General features: G+C 42.4%; 1 protein-coding gene across 2 annotated transcripts in view; it reads right to left on the bottom strand.

Moving 5' to 3' along the window:
* Nucleotides 1-4235: 4235 nt before the first annotated feature.
* The window catches only part of EVI5 (ecotropic viral integration site 5), a 136782-nt gene continuing 116325 nt past the window's right edge, over nt 4236-24692 (bottom strand). For both annotated transcript variants that reach the window (XM_080925648.1, XM_080925649.1), the window contains one exon: nt 4236-7877. In XM_080925648.1, the coding sequence (XP_080781774.1) occupies nt 7581-7877 (297 nt within the window). In that variant the 3' untranslated portion in view covers nt 4236-7580. The remainder of the gene's footprint in view (nt 7878-24692) is intronic.

Raw genomic sequence — 24692 nt, 5'->3', positions numbered from 1 at the left:
CTGACCCAAGACTTAGCACATAGACCAGGCTGGCCTTGAAATTGCAGCCGTCCTCCTGCCTCTACTTAAATTACAGGTGTGTGTGACACTCCTTGGTAAAAGTCTCTTTAGCACTCACTCTAACATGGTTCAAAAGCCAAAGTCTCTTATGAGATCTTAGGACAATCTTTCTAGCTGTGAGCTACTGTTAACAAATTACATACTTCCAAAATACCATGGTGGGATAAACATTTCCTTTCCCACACAGTGGGGGGAATCAGCAAAGCAAGAACAAGACTCTGACGAGCGCATACTTAACCCGTATCTGTGTCTAGCATCTTGGATTCCATGTGGGTTCTAAGAGCTTGGAAGAGCCCTCTTCCCACAGTCCTATGGCCTGAAGTACACATGCCTCTCTCTTGGGCTGGCTGCTTCTGGTGTATGCAGCCTCCCTTGGCATCTCCAGCATCTTGGTGTCTCCATCCACAAGCATCCTGGAACTTGTCCTTCATCTTCCATCCCGCTACACACCACCCTGCTTCTTCTGAGGAACCAAAACACAACCTTCATCATCCTGTCTCTTGTAACCAGCACAACTGTAAGACCAGCGCCATGCAGCTGATACCAAGCTCTGCTTCAGGTCTGAGATGGTGCCTGGCCTCCCCGGGCCACAATTGCAGTGGCCTTTAAGAACCTGTGTGACAGAGGTAGGCAACAGATTTCTCTCAGTGACCATTTTGGAGCAGGGTACTTTGGAGGCTGTCTTTTCAGACACTCGAAATCAAAGTTTAAAAAAAAATGGGTTTATATTACTGCACCCTCAAACCTACTGGTGAAGCCTTGTCCCCGAGACACAATTTCCATTGTCCCAGCACAAGGTCTTTTTGGTAACTGCAGTCACTTTGCCCACAGTCGCCTTGTCGGCTACTGGGGTCATGTTCCTTTCCCGATAAAACTGTACTTTTTACATTTGTCTGCTCCCTCCTCCCTGCCTCAATCTGGCTAAAAGGAGTGAGCAAAAGCCACACCACATCCTAATGAAGTGCCTCGAAATGTCCCCATATAACAATTCAGCCATTAACTCCAGCTCAGCTTCACCAATCCAGGACATGGTAGAACATGGTCATATTCTTTGCTAGCATGTCACACGGATGGCCTCTGGCTCTGTCCCTAAGTCCCTGCTCCCCTTGGAAGCCTCTTGAGCCTACCTAACCTTTCCTGTTCACCTTTTTACTTGTATGCTGGTCTTATGTGCTCCTACCATGGCCCATGAGGCTCTGCTTACAGCACTGCGTCCTGCAGCCCCAGCGGCCTTTACATGCCTCCTGTGAACAAGTCCCAAAGGCCTAAGCGTCGGCAACAACCTCGCTTCTTGGTACTGCCTTCCTGTATTTATTACTTACACATTTCTGTGACCAAAATACCCCCAAAGAAGCTACTTGAGGGAAGTAATACCCACAGGCTCCCCATTAGAGGTCAGTCCCCTGCAGCAGTGGGGACATGTGCTGATGAATCCTTCACATCTTGGTGGGTCCGGACGCAGAGATCTCTGGCTAGACAGGACACCAGCCAGTATCCTCAAAGTCCCTCCAGCAAGGCCTCACTTCATACAGGGTACACCATTTTCTAAAACAGTATCATTAACAGTATCAAAACTAGGGAGCATGCATTCAAACACAGACTCCTGGAGAACGGGGCATTTCAAACCCTACCCCAAGAGGCACATCCAAGGCTATACATGCCTCAGTCAGCACTACCCACTTCCGGAACTTTCTTGTCATACCAAATATTAGGTTGGTAAGCTACTAGACAGCCTCCTGGGCTATCCCATCTCCTGGTAAAAGGTCTACTCTAAGGGGACCAGGTCTTTCTGGCTACTAGTGAAAACACTACTGTGTTTTCAATGTTCCTCTCTTGCTGTATAATCCTCCAGAACTTCACGTTTTATGGGTTCAGTTCCCTTGTAGGCATACGACATGCACACCCACCCTCCATGCAGCTGCCGATAGACAGGAGTTACTGCTGTGGATGCTGAGGTGTAAGTACCTGAGTCCTGCTCCAAGTATTCATCTAGAATTGCTGGGTTGCAATTGTGATAGTTAAACTCTTTTTTAAGAATTATTTCTTTATGAGTGCACTGTAGCTATGTTCGGACACACCAGAAGAGGGCATTGGATCCGATTACAGATGGTTGTGAGCCACCATGTGGTTGCTGGGATTTGAACTCAGGACCTCTGGAAGAGCAGTCAGTGCCTAAAGCACTGAGCCATTTCTCCAGCCGTTCTTAAACTTTTTCATAAACACTGAACTGGTGTCCACAGTAGCTCCAGCAGTGACTCACAGGCCCCAGTTTTTCTACAGCACTGCCAAACTTTCATTTTCCCTTTCTTTTTCAAGATGCAGTTTGGTGAGATTACCCAGGTTTGTCTCAAATTTCTGGGTAGCGGAATCCTCCTGCCTCAGAACCCTGAGAACAGAACTGAGGCAGGTATATGCCTCCAGGACTACTTTTGTTTTTGGATAGACATCCTAATGGATTTGAAATGGTAACTATTGATGTTCATTTTCCCTCTTTGAATGACTACTACAAATTGATCCCAATTTTTCCTGTGTCTTTAAGAAGTGCGTATATTCTTGTATTTAACTCTAGTGACTCTCTTCCCATGCTTCTAAATGTCTAAGCGTTTCTCAACCGTGCAGTCACTTTTATCCTGTCCTTGTGACAGTTCCTGGATGCCACATCCTTTGCATGGCTCCAAGGACAGACCTGACTGGTGAGGGAATGAAGGAAAAAGCAAACAGAAAATCTGGAGCCAGAGGGACCGGGCTCTCTGATGGAGAAATCTCAGCACCCAGGAATCTCTCTATATATACAGTATTGTGTACTGTACTATATACAGTTGAACTGAAGGATGAAATTGTTGCATACAGTTGAACAAGGCATGGGTAGTACAGAGAAAAGAAGGCAGGGACACATATACAGATAAATCAAGAGACAGGCTTAGCTAATCTGGGGAGGAGCAGTCTGCAGGGAAGCCATCTGAGGCCATAAACGCCCAGGGGGAGGAACTTATAAAATACTTATTGACTAGGATCTTCACTAAAGGCTCTCTCCTTGCTCCGCACCTGGAGATGCTCTGCCTCAGCTGAAGGCATGTGTGTTAATCTGGACACTCCCTTGGCACCCTCTAGTTAGTCTGCCTAAGGGTTTATCAGTCTTGTTGATTCCCCCAATGAAGGAGCTAGAGAAAGTACTGAAGGGCTGAAAGGGTTTGCAACCCCATGGGAAGAACAAAATTATCAACCAACCAAACCCTCCAGAACTCCCAGGGACTAAACACCAACCAATGAGCACACATGGAGAGACCCATGGCTCCAGGTGCATATGTAGCAGAGGACAGCATTGTCTGGCATCAATGGGAGGAGAGGCCTGTGGTTCAGTGAAGGAGCATTTTCCCAGTGTTGGGGAATGCCAAGGTGCTGAGGTGGAGAGGGTGGTTGGGAGAGGGAGCACCTTCATGGAAGCAAGGGGAAGGGAAGAACATTTGAAATGTAAATACAGAGAATAACTAATAAAAAATTTAAAAGAATCAAATTATATTATTTGTATGGATCTAGGTCCATCATAAGTGAAATGTTCCAGGAGAGAGAGAGAGAAAGGTATGTGTGCTACTGGCATCTAGTGGGTGGAGGCTGTGGAGACTGCAAACATCTTACAGTATGCAGGATGTCCTGCAACGAAGACCCAACAGTTCCAAGGTAGAGAAGCCTGGATGATACCTCCTTTAAACATCTTGTGATTCCTCATAAGTGCCACAAGCACTCCCAGTTCCTCTGAACTAAACTGACACCGCAATAAGGCTGTGGACGTCACAGACGTCCTGAAGTTCATCCTGTAGGTGCCTCCATGGGCCATCCAAGTCACACACGTCTGAATGGGTCACTGAATTCACTGGTAATGCCGCTAATAACCTAAACTGTTTTTGTGGTGAAAACATGCCCCTGATACTTAAATGCCATGTTTTGGAAGGAAACAAATCGCAGACATTTGGATGTCTATGAAACTGAAAATATCTTCTGGATACCAACAGCATGCAGATGGCTTGGCACTCTGTGTGGAGCAGGTGGGCATGAAAACCCCATAAGGGGCACAAACCTCACTGGTGCCCATTTTCTCTGTGACCAAATGTCCATCAATAGAATTCTGGTGCCCTTCACTCTAAAAGTTAGTAATTTCAGGAAATAAAATCTTGCAAAATGAGAAACTTTAATTATTTAAAGCAAAGGCACAAGTAAACATTTTAGGTTATACAGTGTTACAATTAAGAAAACCCAACGGTACAATGAAAGACATTGATGACTTTGCATGTCCAATGTATTACCACGCCATCTCTTTCTGGAGGGAAGAGGTATGTAGGTACACGGATGTAATGTAAAAAGTTGGATTTTAAATAGCATCTGCCTGTTGTCAATAAGAAATTTTAATTAATTTCAGAATAAGAAATTAATTAAAAATTGTTTGCTAATCTAGAGCAGCAATAACTTTCAAGGTGAAACTCACTACTTTAGTAAGTTACTGATTCTGCAAATGTTGGCCATCGATGTCTTGGTATTATGCAATAACCATGCTGGCCATGAAGAGCTTACCAAAACATAATTAATATCCTTAACTTTTAAAAATTGAGTATTACAGTGCATTATGCAAATGGTGAATAAGGAACCAAATGACGTATGGTGCCAGGAATAACGTGTTTCAAAAGCAGTAGACATTATTTTCAATCAAAGGCACTGCCTGGAAAGTCACAAGCTGCATTGTGCTCAGGGCTGGAAAAGGCTTTGTCTCTTGTTTTCAACATAAATGGCCACTTAGCTGGAATATGATGTTTCCATCCACCAACAAAGGCTGCCTGGCCACCAACGGGCCAAACGAGATAAAAACAAACCAAAACAAAAACTCAAACAACAAGAAACCAGAGTAGAAGTTGATAAAACAATCTCTTTGGCCTCTTTCTCCATAAAGAAAATGTATGCACTGATTTTGAAGAAATCAGACTCTGGGCGTAGTGGCAGAGAGTACTGTGTGTGGCCCTGGGCTCCATCCCCAGTACTGCAAAAAGAAGCTTAAGTGCTTTCTGGATCCTAAGGTCTGGGCTTGCAACCTCTCCTTCAGTGTGCCACCTCAGGTGGAAAGTCACTGTCTCAAGAGAGCAAAGTTTTCTGTTGTCCGTCATCTGCCCATTTACTCTCTAGAACATTCTTCAAGTCTTGGAGAGTGAACAGATACCATTTGAAAGACAAAAATATCAGATGAAGCAAAGCTCATTATTAGAACACAGTCCAATACCTCCAAGTCCTAAACAGACACTTGCCATTAGTTTGAATGAAATGGAGTCAGAGAATAGTGTCTTACAGGACCCTAATGGCCAGAGAGATTTCTCTCAGGTGTACGCAAATTCAAAACCTATTTTTTTTTTTTTTTGAGACAAAATCTTACTGTTACCCAGGCTGGTCTGGTACTCAGGCAATCCTCCTGCCCCAGCTTCCAGAGTAGCAGGGGATGTAAGCATGGCCCCCTGCACCTAACTTGACTCAAAGAACCTCAACTAGATGCTGCTTCTAGCTTTCCACTGTATAAACCACAAGAACATCAATGAACTCAAGTCTAATTACCAAGGGTATTTTACACCAACTTCAAACCAGAAGGAATATGAGGAAGTCTCCGAGCTTGTCTGTTTTTTGGTGGTGCTGGGATTGGGCACAAGGCCATGGGCATTTCAGGGAAGCATCCTAACTCAGGAGCTACACTGCTCGCTCCTTTTAGGTTTCCTGATGTGGGATTTAGACAAATAACAGGGCTGCAAGTCATTTCACATCGCTGGGCTACTGACAACCTCATGGACTAACGGCACAGCGCAGTGCAGCCCTAAAGGACTAGACCCTGGCAGTCTCAGAGCAGGATTTACTCTCACCAAGACCTGACTATGATGCTCATGAATGCTCATCTCTACAAAAGATCTCAGTAAACAGATTTAAATAAACCTTATTTTATTGCCAGAGAGCAGGGAACTGAAAAACTCCTTAGCTAGGCCTTCTGAAAAGGCTGGAGAGAGATTTGAATTAATATCTTAAATAACTAGCTTGTGATCACAGGTAAATTAAATACTAGAATTTAGGGGGTGCCCTGGACACAGAAGGCATGTTTTCCAATCTTGTCTGTCAAACAAGAGAACAGCTAGGACAGCCCTGCTGGGAAAGCCTAGCCCACAATGCAGCATAAGGCATCACACAGTTTTAGAATGAAAACTTTTGTTTCTTCTACTCCATTCATAAAACATTTTTCTTTATGTATATAACATTTTGTTCAAGAATGCACCTCCATAAATGTACTAAATTCTATTTTCCACTATGGCTCTTCTTTTCCTAGGCTGCTAACAAAGAGTGTGGAGGCATCCAGTCAACAGCGGCTGCAGCCTTCCCACAGGCTGAGTGTCCTTTCTCAATTCACTAACGGGCATTTGGCTTTCTAGAGATCAGTCTGAACACAAGGAGATGACTAAGAGCAAAGGGTTCTTATGGCTTTACCTGTCGGTTAGAAACTAAAGAACTTAAATACAATACTCACAACATGTTTTTCAGATATATTTGCTATGCATCTTGGACCTTATTCTAGTGCTAAATTATATTACGTAGATTAGCATGAAGCAGCATGTGCTATACCCTCATTAACCATGAGAAGTCTATTAGTTAAAGATGAGTAAAGGGCTTCCCCAGTAGTGTTTGGATAGCAATCGGTCATGGATCTGCTAGCAAGTTACTATAGCTGCTATGCCAGTAGTGTCTGATTTGTATCTAGTTTTCTTTTATTTAACCTGGTATTTACAGAAGTCCTGTTAGAATGCCAAAGGCAGTCCTTGTCAATGTTTGCATGTAAGAGCATGTTGGGTGATTCAGATTTATAAATATGTACAAATAATATATGTATAGTTAACCTGCTACTATTCTAACACACAGAAGTATAATACACATAAACTTAGAAACTAAAACAAAAAACTTTCAGAACAGACTATTACTTTGTGTTTAGAAATTATACAGAGAAAAGGTATTGTGTGACAGTCTCCAATGGCCACTAACAGAACTGAATTTTAGTGAAGACAGACATCCTCAAACAGGTTAAATTACATCTATGTTCTGGTTAGATGTCTACAGGGAGCTGACTTGGAAACAAATTAATAAACGCAAATGTACAGTTTGTTCAATGAGCATAAAATATTGCACAAGAGCAGTTTTGTTTAAAAAGAATCCAATTTCCCATAGTCCTCAACTTTTAAACGGTTCTCACATTTAAACAGCAGTAAATGGTTCTCACATTTAGACATAGCAGTTTTTTCTAAATAGAAAAATGTTATATTTGATAATACTGTTACAACCCCATTTACCCATTAGCATACTTCAGTCTACTGTGGCAATGGAAATTCAGTGAGCATTTGGCAAAGACAGTCAGATAAGACTGTAAAACAGACATATATGTACAGGACAAGGGATGGCCCGGCTCTTCTCATGTAACACTGCTGCCCTCAGGACTCCAGCTGTCACAGTGATGGTCACACAGTAGTTGAGTAGGACTCTCTCTGTGGAGCCTCAGGGTCACTCTCCTGAGTTCCCGGCACATCGTCTTCTGCTTCGCTCTCACTGCCGTCTGCCAAAGCGGGATTCAGAGACACTGGGCCAGATGTTCTGTGCACAGGAAAACCAATGGAACCTTCCTGTAAGGAACTATCTATACAATCTTCATCGGACGAGTGGAACAACTCATCATCTCCAATTAGATGGCTGACAATGTGGATTCCATCAAAAGGTGGTCGGCTGGAGAAGTCCCGCTGGCCTTTTAGGCATCTGAGCTGTGAGAACAAAATCTGGGTTATTGGATGTACTCAAACCGAGGCACACGTCCATGAAAAAGCAGGTAATTTAGATTCAAGGAAGACAATGCCTTGATCTTTTTACTTATAGAAATATGTTATATAATGGGACATAACTCATTCTAACTGACTCTAACAGTCCGATTACTAGATTTTATTATTCTTGTTCTGTAGATTAGGAAATAAACTTGAGAGAAACCTGATGAGATTTCAGAGCTAACAGTTTTAAATTCAACTAAAACTTGACTGTGCTTCGTGCATGCAACACCTGATTTCCACACATCACAGACAGTCTGGCTACACTATAAATTATACCATTCTTATCCCTGGGTTATTCTGAGGTAAACCACAGACAGTCATCAATTCATCTGCAAACATTAGCCGTATTCCTAGAGGGTAGGAACTTAAAGACTATACTCTTCACTCTTACACACACCATCTTGAAAGCATGTCACCTCAATTCTGTAAATGACTAAACAAATTTAAGAAATCAAAAGATTTCTGGTTCTTGGAACTGGTGGCAGACGGTTGGTCCCTGTGCTCTACCTCCCATGGCGCATAAACCAGACGTGGTGACGAAGCCCTGTAGTCTCAGCACTGGGAGATGGAGGCAGGGGGATCCCAAATTTAATGTTATTCTCAACTACATAGTTTGAGGCCAGCATGAATACATGCAACATTCTCCAATTCCACAGGCTACCACATACTAACACCCAGACCAAACTCAGGGCACAGGTGCCCACCCTCTGCTTCCTCTCTCTGCTCCTTTGGAAGAAATGCCTGACTTCTCTCAAGATTTGCACATCTCTCTCTGTCTCATCTATGAGCTGGAGAAGGTAAAAAGCCACGTATTTGTACTGGGAAACTGTTAGTGCTTCTAACCTTCAACTACAATCTCCATGAGCACCTTTCCCAGAGCTCAGCTGCTGCTGATCTGCTTTAATTCCACAGAGCTCCGCGCTCACCACAATGTGGGCACCAACACTCTTACTATATAATCAGACATCATCTTGCCCTCGGAAACTCATGCTGAAAATATAAAGTTGATTTAGACTTTCATTTGTCCTGTATATTGTGTCTATTTCCCCTATCTAAAAAAACAAAAAACAAAAACCAATTAAGAACAGCAAACAATAGTGAATTAGTTACCACGTAGGCTGAGGATTAAAGAATGTGTAAGACTCACTCCACACCCCACATTCTTCATTCCTATCAGCCTCTATCCCAGTCTCAGTGACGAGCTCCTACTCACTATCTTCCAAATCTTGAGATAAAGGCAATGTGAAACAGACAGGAAATGTTACAAACACTTTCAAAACTAACGGCTCGGAGAGAAAAGCCATTATAACCTTGCCCGCTGCCTCCTAGCTTTCCTGACAAGACTTCCAGGAAGAAGTGAAGACATCTTAGCAAGTCCTGCTTGTATGTAACAACTGGAACAAGGGATGCTTGGTTCAGTAAGGCCATTATCTGGCTCAGGCATTCCTTCAGCTACAAAAATGTCCCTGTCCTACAGCAAGAGGAGAAAATTGTACTGGGAGACAGTGAAACTAAAGTAGCATGTGGTCCCTCGGCACAGCTGAGGGGCCCTAAACTCAGCACTGGGTCTTCAGCATAAGCACAGAATATTGTAAGAAGCTGGGCGACAACCGCCATGCTCTGATGCAACATCCCATCGCCATATTGCAACACTTGATTTATAGCTCTGAGTGCTGAGTTCAGTCGGTTAATCTCTTCCTTTCTCTTTTCTTCCCCAGATCCTTCTGAGGATATATTATGGGACACATGTTTTCCTTCTTCCTGCTGTTACAGGGGCTCAGAAGAACCACACTTGTCAATTGTTTGGAAAGCTGTGGTTTTCCTTTGTTAACAAAGGTACCATAATGGACACATTGTAGCCTTTATCAGATGACTCAACTACAGAAAATTAACTACAGCTTGAAGACAGTTTCTCAACACCAAGGATGATGGCCAAAGCCTCTCTGAGAGCCGCTGATAGACGGCAGAGGAATTTTTTGGTTGAATAAAGAAACAAAGAAAGGTAGCAGACGAAGTAAGACTGAAGCCACTCCTTACTGGTGTCTTGGACTAAGAAATGGGCATGTTGGGCTGTGATATCAGAGGAAGGCCTGTGTGGGGCTGTAAGTGAGCACCTGCACAGGGAATTTCAGGGGACTGAGCATGATTTCAAAAGGGCTACATATGGGCAAATCCACTGGGAGTCTTCATCATATCCAGAGCGTGGGTAGAAGGTCAATGGTAGGCCTTCAGCACCATTAAGAGATCTTGGTTTTCTGTTGTAAATAGAGTATGTGTAACCCTCATTACCAGACTTCCAGGAGTTAACTGGACAAAAAACAAAACAAAACAGACAAAAAACCAAAATAAAACCAACCTCTCCCATCTAATGAACAGAAATCCTGGAATCTTTGTTTTCCTCCTAAGTGTCTCATGAGAGTCTGAGATATTGAGGGTGTGAGAATGGCTTCTGAGATCTAAAGAGCAGGGGGACACTGGTCTACTGCACAAGGAGGGGGGACACTGGTCTACTATACAAGGAGGGGGGACACTGGTCTACTGCACAAGGAGGGGGGACACTGGTCTACTATACAAGGAGGGGGGACACTGGTCTACTATACAAGGAGGGGGGACACTGGTCTACTATACAAGGAGGGGGGACACTGATCTACTATACAAGGAGGGGGAAACTGGTCTACTATACAAGGAGGGGGGACACTGGTCTACTATACAAGGAGGGGGGACACTGGTCTACTATACAAGGGGGGACACTGGTCTACTATACAAGGAGGGGGGACACTGGTCTACTATACAAGGAGGGGGGACACTGGTCTACTATACAATGAGGGGGGACACTGGTCTACTATACAAGGAGGGGGGACACTGGTCTACTGCACAAGGAGGGGGGACACTGGTCTACTATACAAGGAGGGGGGACACTGGTCTACTGCACAAGGAGGGGGGACACTGGTCTACTGCACAAGGAGGGGAGATGCTTGCCTAATGCATAAAAAACCTTGGGCTTGACCCCGAGTGACTGGAAGAATGCAAGAGAAAGAACGCCTCTATGGCAGACCTCTGTTCAAAACCAGCAGTGCTGAGTCAGTGTGAACAAACTCAGGGTCAGGACTTAATTTCCAGACAATGAGTGCCTGCCTTGTTTTGGCTGACTCTCCAGGGGACCCCATCTTGCTCCCAGCTGCCTCCCCGCAACCCCTGGTGTGCCCTAGCATTCTTTTTAAAATAGCTGTTTCTTAGAGCTGTCTCCTTTGGAGACACAGGCAGGGTTTAGAAATGAATGTCAAACTAAATGATCCCTGATGCACATGTTAAGTTAAACATTGTTGCTCCAGCAATGTGTTCCCTTTGTGTTTCTAGTCTTACAGGATAATCTTTTGGGTCAATTAAGAAATAAAAACAATTGATGAAAACTATTGGCTATGATACTCAGGTGGTCTTAAACTTGTGACCTTCCTGCCTTAACCACTCAAATACGGAGATTCAGAGTCTGAATCACGACATCTGGCTCTGTATGTCTTGAAAAGTACACATAGTTTTAGCAAACTATTTTGAGGCTCACTGCCTTTATTAATTCCTGGAAATATAAATAAGTATTCTTATGATACCAAACAATAAAAATTCCTTAATTGTGAAACTCTTAGTTGAACTCAGATGATATATGTTTTAAAGTTCCCAATGTGCTTTGAAGTACTTCTGAGATTCACTAAGAAGCTGGGGAGGAGGAGGAAGAGAGGAAAAAGAGCGAAAGATATTTGCTATGGAAATAGAGAAATCATGACTCCCACTGCAAGTTAATGAGCTCTTTATAGAGTCTTGAGACACTCCAAGAGAAGGGTCTTGGGTAGATTATCCTACAAAGAAGATCAAGGTCAGCATGTCCAAGTCAACTTCCTATTGGTTTCACTCCTCAGTCTTTTTCAATTGAAAATTTTTTTCATAAAATATACTCTGATCATGGTTTCCTCTTCTCCAACTTCTCTCAGATCCTTTCTACCCACCCAGCTCTGTCTCTTCTTTCTCTAGAAAACAAACAGGTAAACAAAAAAAGCTAACGAACCAGAATTATAAGAGAGAGAAAGCATAAGAAACACCCCCACACCACATACTCACACACACACATGCACACTTGCGTACACACACTATAAAAACACAAAATCAGAAACTATAACAAACAAGTCAAGCAAACGACCAGTAAGACAAAAACAGCCCAAACAGAACAAGTGAGACAAAAATACCACTGAGTTCATTCTGTGTTGGCCATCTACCTTAAAGTGCCGTTAATGTACCAGTGAGACTCCAATAAAGAACTTTTTCTTTGCAAGTGGGTGTCAATTTTAGGTTGCTTCTTGGTTGGGGTGAAAGCTTAAGCCATCTTCCTCCTTGCTGAGACCTGTCTGGCTTGAACCTGTGCGTATTTCTCAGTCTTAAAATTGAAATAGTCAAACAATTCCAGAGATGTAAAGTTGACATCTAAGAGAGGCAGGACAGCACAGGGGACAGACATCTACACTCCTACAGATATGTGTACTTACAACTACACACCTGCAGATATGTATACTTACAACAGATATGTATACGTACAGTCATCTCATTCTTGTGAGGACATGCTCTACATAAAAAAGAAGCTGCCAGGTAACTGCCACATTGCCTATATTATGCCTTTAGTTTTATAATAAACTTAAAATATAAATATATCAACTAAAGACAGGCTAGAAAACAAAGCAATACCATGGTCTATAATCCGGAGACAAGCATTAACATTAAATTTTTTGAGATAAGTCTAACTTTACAGGTCATTGTGTGCACTGCCTTACAGCCTGCTTCCCACCCGCTAGTACACCTCCATACTTCTGAGTCTCGTCATCGTTTGATGGTTGAGTGGTCCGTCATTAGAAATGCACCATGATCTGTTTAAATTATCCTCCTGCTGGGGAATTGATCCTACACCTTCCCCCTGACCAACACACACACACACACACACACACACACACACACACACACACACACACACACACACCATTCTAAGGAATCACAATACTTCTGAGCACACAGCTCTCAGAGGAACCTGGTCAGTTCTTTACTTCTACACAAGGGCCACACCATTCTTAAGAACTTTGAGTTCCATGTTTTTAGCTATGAGCCAGAAAGGCGTTAAGGGTCCATACCCTTAACACTGCCTGGAAACTGGTTTGCTTTCCTGTTTACCACGGTGGTCCTTGAACTGACTAGCGCCTGCAGCTGAGGATGATCTTCCTGGTCTTCCTCCTTCCTCTTTCAGCTGTTAGGATTCATGTATGTACCACAGCACCAGGCATATCTTGAGTCTTTACTAAAAACAAAGCCTTGGGGCCAGTGAAGAAGGGTCAGTAAGAAAAGTGCTTCCTACACAAGTGTGAGGCTCTGTGTTTCTATCACTGGCACCATTGAAAGTGGATATGGTTGAGGTATTCATAGTCCCACCACAGTGAGAGGGTAGAGACAGGAGAATTCTTAGCAGTTCCATGCTCCATTAAAGACCCTACCTCAAGAAATAAAGTAGAGGGGGCTGGAGAGATGGCTCAGTGGTTAACAACTCTTGCTGTTCCTGTAGAGGTCCTGCGTTTGGTTCTCAGCACCCACATGGTGGTGCTGAGATAATTATCTGTAATTCCAGTTTCAGGAGATCCAACATCCTGTTTTGGCTTCCATAGGCTTAAGGCATGCACATAATGTACAGACATATATGCAGGCAAAACAGTTATTCATGTAAAGTAAAAATATAAAAAAACTCCCACATACTCAAATGTGCTTCAAAACTGACTTGCAAGTTGATCCTTGACAGTTATAAAAGCAGAAAAGTGCTGCTCCCATGCAGCCCAACTTGGTCTGATGTTGGAATTTTATATTTTAAGTAAACATTCCAGAAAAACATGGAGTATTGGTTGCTGAACATATATTTTATCTTTAGTTCTTAGATTACAGGGAGGATTTTGAAATTAGTTTTGAATAATTCAGCATTCTGATTCAGTAAGACACAAACTACATTAAAAAGCTGGCAGAATTTTGGAGAGACCCTGGCCACATTCATGCCAGCCTTTTACATATTAGATGCAAATACCAGCCGTCAGACAGATGGAAACACTCACAGGGGTTCGAGCGCACTGTTTCTTACCTGATGTAGACTATTCATCATGTTATGCATTAAGAAACAGAATAAAAGAACATGAAGAATGTATATAATGAACACTTAAGACACTGGACACATTTACCACAACTTAAAAGTTAGTAGGACCTTAGCCCTGCACTAACAAGAGAGAGCAGAACACAGGCTTTCTCTGTAAGCATGTAAACCCCAACCATTTGGCAACTGGCAAAGGAGGGTGGTGAGACAGTTAACCAGCAAAGAATATGACACAAAATGCTGTATAGTTAATAAGAAAACAGGAAACTGGTATGTCCGTAGTCTGATGAATTTAGGCTTCGACAGGAAGCAGCAGAGCTTCTAACTGCATGATTGTGAAAACTCAAAGCTAACAGCAATCGTCACCACTGCTCCACACTGAGACTGGTACTACAGTTTGCTTAGGAAGACTCTGCAGAGATGCATATTCTGAAGCTCCACATAACTCTATATAGTTAAGTATGTGTAAGTATTTTAGAACAGTTTACTCTGGAAACTAAGCCTTTGTATGCTAAATTAATTTTGTGAGACAGGTGACCTAATTTCAGAGTCTTGAAGCTTCTAGATAGAGACAGGCAGAGAAATCTGTGCTGAGAAAATCTGGTCACCTGGGCAAGTGCCCACAGGGTCAGAGGAGATAACATGTTCTCTTTGTGTTTGCATTTTTTAAGGCACATTCTAGAATATCATTAACTTATCAAGAGTTAGAGTTAATTTTTACTTGATTTTAAAGAGACATGAATGACATTTTCCCAATTTTGACATCTAAACAAACATTTCACACAGTTAGTAAGATATTAATAAAAACAAATTTATATGACATTTTATATATGATGCATATTATTCAAGTTAGAATAACTTTTCTCCATCTGTGAGCAGAGATTGCATGATCCAGACAAGTCCCACATTCTGAGATTCAAAAATGAGGAAAAGAGTACTGGGTATTTTGAAAGACAATCAATCCACAACAAAGTGGAAAAAGCCACCCGCACACCAAAAAAAACCCCTAACCAAAATGAACTTTGATCACTCCTAGACAAGGTCTGAACTATTGAAGTGAGTCATGTGAGCTGCAAGCAGTTGCAGTAAGTTTCCAAGGTTGAGTCATATCAGATTGCAGAGCGCAATCGGCACATTTGCCTGTGTGTACTAATGTCTGTAAGCATAGATCTTTTTAAGCTGAATAACATTTCTGTAGGCAATGCTCAACACCAAGAGTTAATTATACATTATGCTTCATATAGGACAGCAGGCATAAAGCATGACAGTCACATGGGTCTCTAAGTTCTATACATCGTACCCACTCCTATGTTTGGTCAATAATTTTGGTGGATTCTTTATAAAGTACTTTTAATAGTTTTTCCAGATTTCAGAATTTAAGATAAATGAAAATAGGTACGCACATGCTACATTTTCTTTCTTTTTTCATCATTGCCAAGGTTACCCTGATCTAAGCACAGAAATTATAATGTTTGTACAACAAGGCTCTGCATTTTTCTTATCAGCTTCTTTAAAAAAAAACTGTATTATATGTGCTGAGGTGGGAGAGGAGGGTTGGGAGAGGGAGCACCCTAATGGAGACAATGGGAGGGGGAGGGGAGATGAGCTTGGGGGGAGGAGATAACATCTGAAATGTAAATGCAGAGAATATCCAAAAAAAAAAAATGAAAAAAAAACTGTATTATAAATACAACAGAGATTAAAACTAGAAACAAGCACCCAAACCAAAAGATTTCCAGAAAATTCAAAGAGGAAACTAATAGTGATCATCTGGAGGTCGGGACTTGATCTCTGTACACCAAAATCCTAAGATGCAATAGACACTTCACCAAAACACTAGTAACTTAAAGAAAAGAAAAAGAAAAAACCCATTAATTCAGTCGTTTAAAACTCTGAAAATCTCAGGCGGCAGCGGTGATGCATGCTTTTTAGCCTGGCACGCAGAGGGCAGAGGCAGGCGGGGGCCATGAAAGTCCAGGCTATTCGGTATACAGAGAAAAGGGCAGCCAGGACTACACAACAAGGAGAAACCCTGCCTCAAAAAACCAAAAACACTGAAAGTTTAAGGAATTGAAGATTCTATGTAAAACTATATAAACACAATGATTAATTCACATTCAGAAGCATCAAAGAGCTGTGTACTAACATGTGAAAGGCAGAAAGTTTGGAACTGGAGAAACTGATCCTGTCCACGTGTTTCCAGAGCAGAAGGGAGCCATCTACAGACACTCCGACTGCCACACCGAGGAAGCTATGCAGTCCTGTGGGCAAGCAAAGTGAGAGTACGGCCGAATGTCTTCTTCCTGGCAGCTGGCGGATCTTGACAAAACTGAAACCATTAGCGACACAGACAGCTAATGCCAGTGGTGATGAGGTGGTGAGTGGTGGTAAGTATGAGGTTCTATGTAAATTTATGACCAATCACAGGAAATAAATCACTTCACACTTGTTTCAGTCTCAACTTTTAAGGCTAGATCAAAGTACCACGAACATCTCATTTGATTTACCCTTTAGATGAAGCATTAAAAACCACTCAGACTGTTAGCAAGATGATCTCATGAAGTTTTTCTTTTCTGACTGGACTGACTTATGTCAATGGGAATTGCTGAAGCTCTATGGTGGGCTTTTATCAATCCATCAAATCAAGCCGACGCGCACCCACCAACGGTGCACTGGAAGCTGGCAAGCTGAAGAAGAAAAAAGAAAGTAAGGCTCCTGCCATCAGAGACCTTGTGGCAGCAGAAGAGACTGCATCTGATGTTGGGGTGCCACACAAGCACAAGACGCCTCAGGAGGAGCCAGGCACTGCTCTCCCAGAAGGGAGCGTGCTGAAGACCAAGGCTTGAGCTGGGTCTTTAAGAGTAAGCAAGTGCTCAAGGGGAAATTCAGGTGTAGGTGGCATGCAGAGAGACAGAGGCCTGAAAACACCTCATGTGGTGAGAGACTAAAAGAATTTTGTGTGGCCACATCTAGGTCTTTTGAGAGATGAACCGAGAGACACGGGTTAAACTATGAAGAATCTCAATTTATGTTGAGGAATGAATTAATGGAAACTGTGGGACCATAGAGCAGGAAGTCATGCCATTACATTTACACAGTCACCTTAACATATACTTCTTTTATGGTTTACTAACTTGATGGGGACATATTATTCCTTGGCATTGATTAAAGTGCCTTTCTGGTATAACCTCAATTCCACCACTAATTTCCACAAGGTAACTAAGGGACATAGAATTTGCCCATACTAACAGAGTTAGGGAGTCACCTTTATATCTGCAGTGTTGCAAGTCCTATACTATCTGTTTAGCTAGCCATAAACAACCTAAATAGCCACAAATAAAATTGAGTAAGGGATGGTAAACAAAGTTAACAGAAAATTAAGACCCAACTCTGAGTCTAACACATAACAGCTACTAATTGCTAAGTACCATGGTCTCGTTTAGTGGGTCAATGATAGTCATCCTGAAGTTTTCAAGGTACCAGAACACTCAAGATACATAATGTAACTATGAATCCATTAAAAAATGTACAAATATCTATGTACAAAGTACCTTTACACACTGTAAAAGTTCCATTCACAGACCCCAGGGAATTTTCAAAAGACAGTAGGTGTACTGGCTGGCACACACTATAATCCAAGAACTTGAGAGGAAGAATTTAGGTTAGAGGCCAACCTTGGTTATACAGTGAAGGAAAAACAGCAGGTAGGGTTACAAAGGCACAGCAGCCCACATGTTTGAAGAGGTTTTGCCAAGGCCATAGAGCTGCACAACCAGCACCACAAACAACCCGTCACTCAAACACACTGCACACTCTCAGCTGCCGTGTGTGCCCTGTCTGCCTGCCACATTCTCCTCAGCTCCAGGCAACCACTCATCTGTGGCTGTCTACGGATTTTCCTGTTCTGTGCCGCTTATGTAAGTGGTACCACTGAGTGTGTGGCCCTCTGACTGAATTCTTGCTCTCAGGTCTGTGCTACAGCACACATCAGTGCTGTGCTCTTCTGCTGCCTAGTCCCCTCCGTTGTGTGGACAGGCCACATCTCTCCACTTCTCAGCCGACAGACGTCTGGACTGATTTTATTTTCTGGCTACTATAAACAATGTTACGAATATTCATGCACATGTTTCAGTGTAGACATTTCATTTTTCTTGGGTATAAAGACAGAAGTGGAACTTCCAAAAAAGGTGGTAAGTATTTTAGCCATTTGAGAAAATGAAACATTATCTTCCACAGTATCTGTGCCATTTTCTCTTCCCACATGCCATGTACAGAGTTCAGATTTCTCCACATTTTTGTCAGTATTAAGTATATATTTATATGTTCCTGAAGTTCTTACTTAGTGTGGTCTTGATTTGCACTTCCTTGATGGTTAATGACACTAAATATTTTTCCTTGTGGTTATCGGCCACAGGTAGATTATTTTACAAAATACTTTACTGAGGTTTTGGGTTCTTGGGGGGGGGGGGATCAAGACAGGATTTCTCTGTGTAGCTCTGGCTATTCTAGAACTCACTGTGTAGACCAGGCTGGCCTCAAACTCCAAGAGATCCACCTGTCTCTGACTCCTGGGTGCTGAGTTAAAGGTGCGCACCACCACCACCCGAGATTCTTTTCTTGCTTAATAAGTGAATTATTTAACTTTTTATACTAAAACTAAAAGCTTTTGTATATTTTATGCACTAATGTTTATGTGCCTGCCTGTGTGTGTGTATGGAGTGTGTAAGATGCACACAGGGCGTGCATGTGAAAGTCAGAGCCCAGTCTCTTCCTACTGTTCTTCCAGTTCCTTTTAGGATGAGCCTTTTACTAAGCTGTGACTCACCAACTGGGAAGACTAGCTTGCCAGTGAGTCCTAGAATGTTTCTGTCTCCATCCCTTTGTGCTGGGATTACATCACATGCTGGGCTTTTTTTGCAGGAGTGGTAGGGATCTGAACTCAACAGGCACTTCACCCCGAACCCTTTCCCCACAATGCTTCAATTTTCATCTATTTGCAAGGTTGTTTTCTGATTTTCTTGATGCCTTTGAAGCATGAGTGTTGAGACCTCGCCTATTCTTTACTGCTTTGCTTATTATGGTGTCATACCTAAGACTCCATCTTTAAGGTAAGCTCTGTTTTCTTTTCTTTGGAAAATTATGTTCAATCTAGAAAGTCAGGTACTCTATGGAAGACAGCCTGAAAACCACTCTAGTGATGAGTAAGTTGTTCTACTTAAACATGCTAAAAAATATGTCTAAAAACCAGAAATCATATATATGGCAACAGTAGTATACTTAAAGTATAGAAAAAACTCTGAGGATACAGAAATTGTTGTACATTTACACAATAGAGTACTACTCAGTTATTAGAAACAATGACTTTACTACGAAATTCCTAGGCAAATGGATGGAACTAGAGAATATCATCCTGAGTGAGGTAACCCAGTCACAAAAGAACACACATGATACACAGTCACTGATAACTGGTGCCCTAGAAAGCTCTGAATACCCAAGAAACAACTCTCAGACCATATGAAGCTCAAAAAGAAGGAAGGCCAAAATGTGGAAACTTCAGTCCTTCTTAGAAAAAAAGAATTGTGTATTCATCATATATTATTATATAACAAATTTTGTGAGCTATAATATTTAAAAAATAAATTAATAAAAGTTTTAAAAAATAAAAAAACTCTGAAAACTCAATTTTCAAAGAAACAAACAAAAAACCAGAGATGGTTTCAAAATGCAAAAAACAAAAAAAAAAAAAATCCTAAACAGACATTTCCCTAAAGAAATAAATGGGCAACTGAGCTATTCAAAGATATTCCGCTTCCTTTACACATGCAAAGAATGCCCATAAGGACCACGTGAGTTTTCGTACCTGAGAGACTGAAGGAGAGTTATGAGTTAGATAGAGGCTAGCCTGGACTACACATGAGACTGCAGTGCTCACATGTACTAGGATGGCTGTCACCACAAAGACAGAACACGTGGTAGCCAGAGATTACACACACCGGGTGGAATGGAAATTTACAACAGCTGTGGAAAACTGTGTGCTATTTCCTTAGCTGGTGAACTCAGAGTTGACTTACAACCCAACAAATCTACTTATAATTATATACTCAAATGCAAACAAAGGTTCATACAGGTTCATATATGATGCTCACAGAGTATTGTGATGGTTTGTATATTCTCATCCCAGGGAGTGGCTCTATTAGAAGGTGTGGCCTTGTTGGAGGAAGTTTTTGTCACTGTAGGGGTAGGCTTGGAGACACTCCTCCTAGCTGCCTGAGGATGCTCAGTCTGTTCCTGGCTTCCTTTGGATGAAGACATAGAACTCTCAACTCTGCCTGTACCATGCCTGCCTGGATGCTGCCATGCTCTCACATTGATGATAATGGACTGAACCTCTGAACCTGCAAGCCAGTCCCAATTAAATGTTGTCTTTTATAAGACTTGCCTTGGTCATGGTGTCTGTTCACAGCAATAAAACCCTAAGACAGTTGTACAGGGACTGGGGTATTGCTGTGACAGGTCTGACCATGCTTTTGTTTGGAAGAATGTGGATTTCGGGACTGGAATGTTTTAAGTGAGGGCTTAATGAGCAATACTAGTAGGAATATGGAAGACTTTGTTGATGTGAGTGATTTGAACTGTGCAGACCTAGCCCAAGGGTTTCATTCAATACATAACCTACAGACTGTTTTTGTGGTATTTCAGTGAAGAATGTGGCTGCTTTTTGCCCTTGTCTGAAGCGTCTACCTGAGGCTAAGGTAAAAAGATTTATATTATTTGCATTGACAAAGGAAGTCTCACAAAAGCCCAGTAAAGACTTGGTTCTCTGGTTAAGTCTCATGAAGAGCATTTTGAACAAGTACAGCAAACATGGGAAGGGAAAACATGAAATATATGATTTGAGTACTAAACGGCAACAGGAAGTAAAATGGAGCTGAATCCTGTGTTCAAGAATATTAAACTGAATTAAGGGAATAATGACCTTGGGGCAAGATCCTACCCAGCTAAATTTAGATCCAGGTATGGTAGTGCAAACCTTTAATCCCAGGAAGCAAAGACAAGCAGATCTCTGAGTTCAAGCCAACCTAGAACAGAGCAAGTTCTAGGTAAAGAAAAAACTTAAATCCAGGTTTGATGGCCCACACCTTTAATCCCAGTGCCTAGTAGACAGGCAGGCAGATCTCTGAGTTCAAAGTCAGTCTACAGAGCAAGTTCCAGGACATCCAAGCTTAGGCAGTGAAAGGAATTAGAAAACAGAAAGCTGGTGATAATGTAATAGAACTAGAACAAGGGGCCACGTTCCAGCTCCTGCAAGCAGCAGAACTCAGCAGCTTCAGCAACATGTCTCTGGCTTTAGAGTCAAGAATAGAAGAAATTACTGGGACAACTGATGCTGGTTAGCTGGAGCTAAGAAATTATTGGTGATTAAGAAGATACTAGCATCACTGAGGTGAAAACTTCTGGGAAGTGTTTTCTAAGAGCATAAACGTCTGTGTCCCAGAGATCGCCAAGGTTGTACCTCATGTTGCAGCTGTATTGGTAATGTGTAAGAGTCACCCAGGTGGTACTGGTTTTGAAGGCATGAAGAGGTCATGAAGAACAGCTGAGGCTTGGCTGTGAAAGGCCATGGAAGGCCAAGGTGAAGGTACAGTCTCAGTTGCAGTTGATGGCCTAGGACTGGAGGGTCATGTAAAGAAGTCGAGGCTTGGCATCATGAAGAGAGCCTATGAGAGGCTGTTGGTGAAGCCTAATTGCAGAAGAAGATCCCAGTATATTGTAGATGCCAGTACCATGGGATGATCACCAAGAACAGCAGCAGCAGTGGAGTGGATCAACCTGAGCTTAGAGAAGTGAGCAGAGCTGGAGAAGTGAAGCCAGCCCTTTGGAGGAGCCTAGAAGATCATGTGTGGATTCCATACATTGAAACAAGAAACACTGAAGTGGCGTTGGAGACCCAAAGATGTTAAAGATGTCAGAGCTGTGGGATACCTGCCAATGAAAGCTGCTAACAAGGAGCAGAACCAGTCCAGGAGAAAGAAGTGTGCTGCAGTCAACACAGATGAAATGGAGTGGAGACCCTAAGACGGCTTTGACTTCAGACAAGATGTCTGGAGTTTGTCCAGCTGGTTTCCTGCCTTGTCTTGGAGATTACAATTAAGTGATTTAGATGAATCTCAGAAGAGACTTTGAACATTGTTGAGACTGCTATAGACTGTGAGAACTTTGGAAACTGGACTAAGTGTACTTTTTTATTATGTTATGTCTAGGTATGGCCCCCATAGACTCATGTGTTTGATCAAGCTTATGGTGGAGTGGTTTGCGTATGCTCATCCCAGGGAGTGGCACTATTAGGTGTGGCCTTGTTGGAGGAAGTGTGTCACTGTGGGGATGGGCTTGGAGACCTTCCTCCTAGCTGCCTGAGGATGCTCAGTCTGTTCCTGGCTTCCTTTGGATGAAGATGTAGAACTCTCAGCTCTGCCTGGATGCTGCCATGTTCCCGCCTTGATGATAATGGACTGAACTTCTGAATCTGTAAGATAGCCCCAACTAAATGTTGTCTTCTATAAGACTTACCTTGTTCATGGTACCTGTTCACAGCAATAAAACCTTAACTAAAACAAGTATGATTCATGACAGAAGAATAAGTCAATGTTTATCAACTAGTCACGGGAGAAAATGTGGTATATTCATATTTTTAATATTATTAGGCAATATAAAAAAATGAAGTATAGACACTGAGTACCATACTGATAACTCTTGAAGACATTATGCTAAGTGAAAGAAGGTGGTTACATAAGACCAAATATTACATATTCCTATTTATTTTACATGTGCAATATTAAGGAACCTGTACAGAGATGGAAAGAGGGTCAGTGGTGGCCTAGGGTGAGGGAGAGAAATCTGGAGGTAATGAGAAATGACTGCTGATGGCCACAGCTTCTCTTTCTAGATTGCCAAGAATTCTAGAACTGACTGTGATGACCCTGTGGACACACCAAAAGCCCACAAAACATAAGCTTTATGTGGGTAAAGCTGATCGCACAACTATCTTGATATCCTTTGTGTGTATGATTAAAATAAAGATACTGACAGGCTGAATATAAGTAATTGTGACTTGGAAAGTAATTTGTAATTGATAGAAACCTGTAATGTAAACCGTCTACATGCAGTTTTCCCTCAATAAAAATGATTGAGATCTAAAGTAAATAAATTAATGAAAAAAATCATTCAAAGGGAAAAGTAAATGATGGCTATCTCTGAAACAGGAAAGCTGCAAAGCTCCGGGCTGAGGAGTTAAGGGTGAAGGAGGTTTCATGAAGGACCTGCAGTGCTCCTTTACTTTCAGGAGCTGTAGTTCCCGATAACGTAACTAAACACACAGCACCTCTTCCCCTGCCAGGGAGCATAAACCCCTCGGTGAGGTGGGCATCCTGATCCTCTCGGTCCTGAGCCGTGCAGGCTGCTCAGTGGAGATTGGGCACTTGCAAACCACATGACCTCATGAATGCTATCTTATCACCTCACAGGTTCCTCACACTGACCACAACTTAAATCAGGCAGCAGAGCAGCGGGCTCCGCGACACGTACATTGGCAGACATTTCCAGCTGTTCTGTTTGTGGGGAGAGAAAATCTGATTATCTCATGTCCAACTGCATCTGTGAGATACTGTTTATGAAAAGCACATGATTCACTGCTTTAAAAACCTGGAGCCACAGTTTGAAACTTTGTGCTTTAGTAAATCTGAGAGCCAGTAATGCATTTTTTAACCAAAGCTCTTTTAACTGATATCTAGCAAATGTTATTAATTTTGAAAAAAAAAGCTAGCACTGTATTATTTATTTTTTTAAAATAACATAAAAATGAAGTTACTAGGTGTGGAAGAGAACGCCTTTAATCCTAGTACTGGAGGAGCAGGGGCAGGCAGGTCTCCCTAAATTCAAGGCCAGCCTGGTCTAACACACTTGATCTAAATGAAAAACAAGGAAGCCATGCTGGCCTGGCCTGAGGGCCTCTCAACTACTTCTGTACTCCTCCCTGGTCTCTTCTTCAAGTGCTTGCCCTAACGATCTTCTTGCATATATACCTCTCTATCTGAAACACACGGTGCTGTCCTTTTCCTGGCTGCCTTCTCCTCCTCCTCCAGTATACAGCATAGGCAGCCCCAGAGTGGAGGAGTGTGTGGGGTACCATGTGTGCAAAGAGGACAGAAGAGGACATCAGTGTCCTGCTTTATCACCCACTACCTTATTCCTTTAAGGATTTCTCTCTGGTCCTAGAGGTTGGCTAGAGGTCAACAATCAACAAACACCAGTCACCATCCTCAGTGATAACATAACCCACACCTGTTTTGTTTTTCTTTAAAATGGGCCTTGGGTTTCAAACTCAGGTTCTCCAGCTTCAAAGCACATGCTCCCAAATAACTGAGTCACCTCTCCAGCCCACACTAGAGATTTTCTGACATGCTTCTGACCCTGCTTCCATGTGCTTGTGCCATACTGCCATACTGCCTGCTTTCCCTCCCACTTCCAACTTCCTGTTCCACGGCTTCCATACACTTAGCACAGTCTCAGGATGAAAAAAACCTTCAGAACCATTTACC

The sequence above is a fragment of the Micromys minutus genome, assembly GCF_963924665.1.
Source record: "Micromys minutus genome assembly, chromosome: 11".
In the NCBI taxonomy this organism is placed as follows: Eukaryota; Metazoa; Chordata; class Mammalia; order Rodentia; family Muridae; genus Micromys; species Micromys minutus.
The sequence above is the reverse complement of the archived record's forward strand: the minus strand, read 5'-3'. Positions and strand labels throughout refer to the sequence as shown.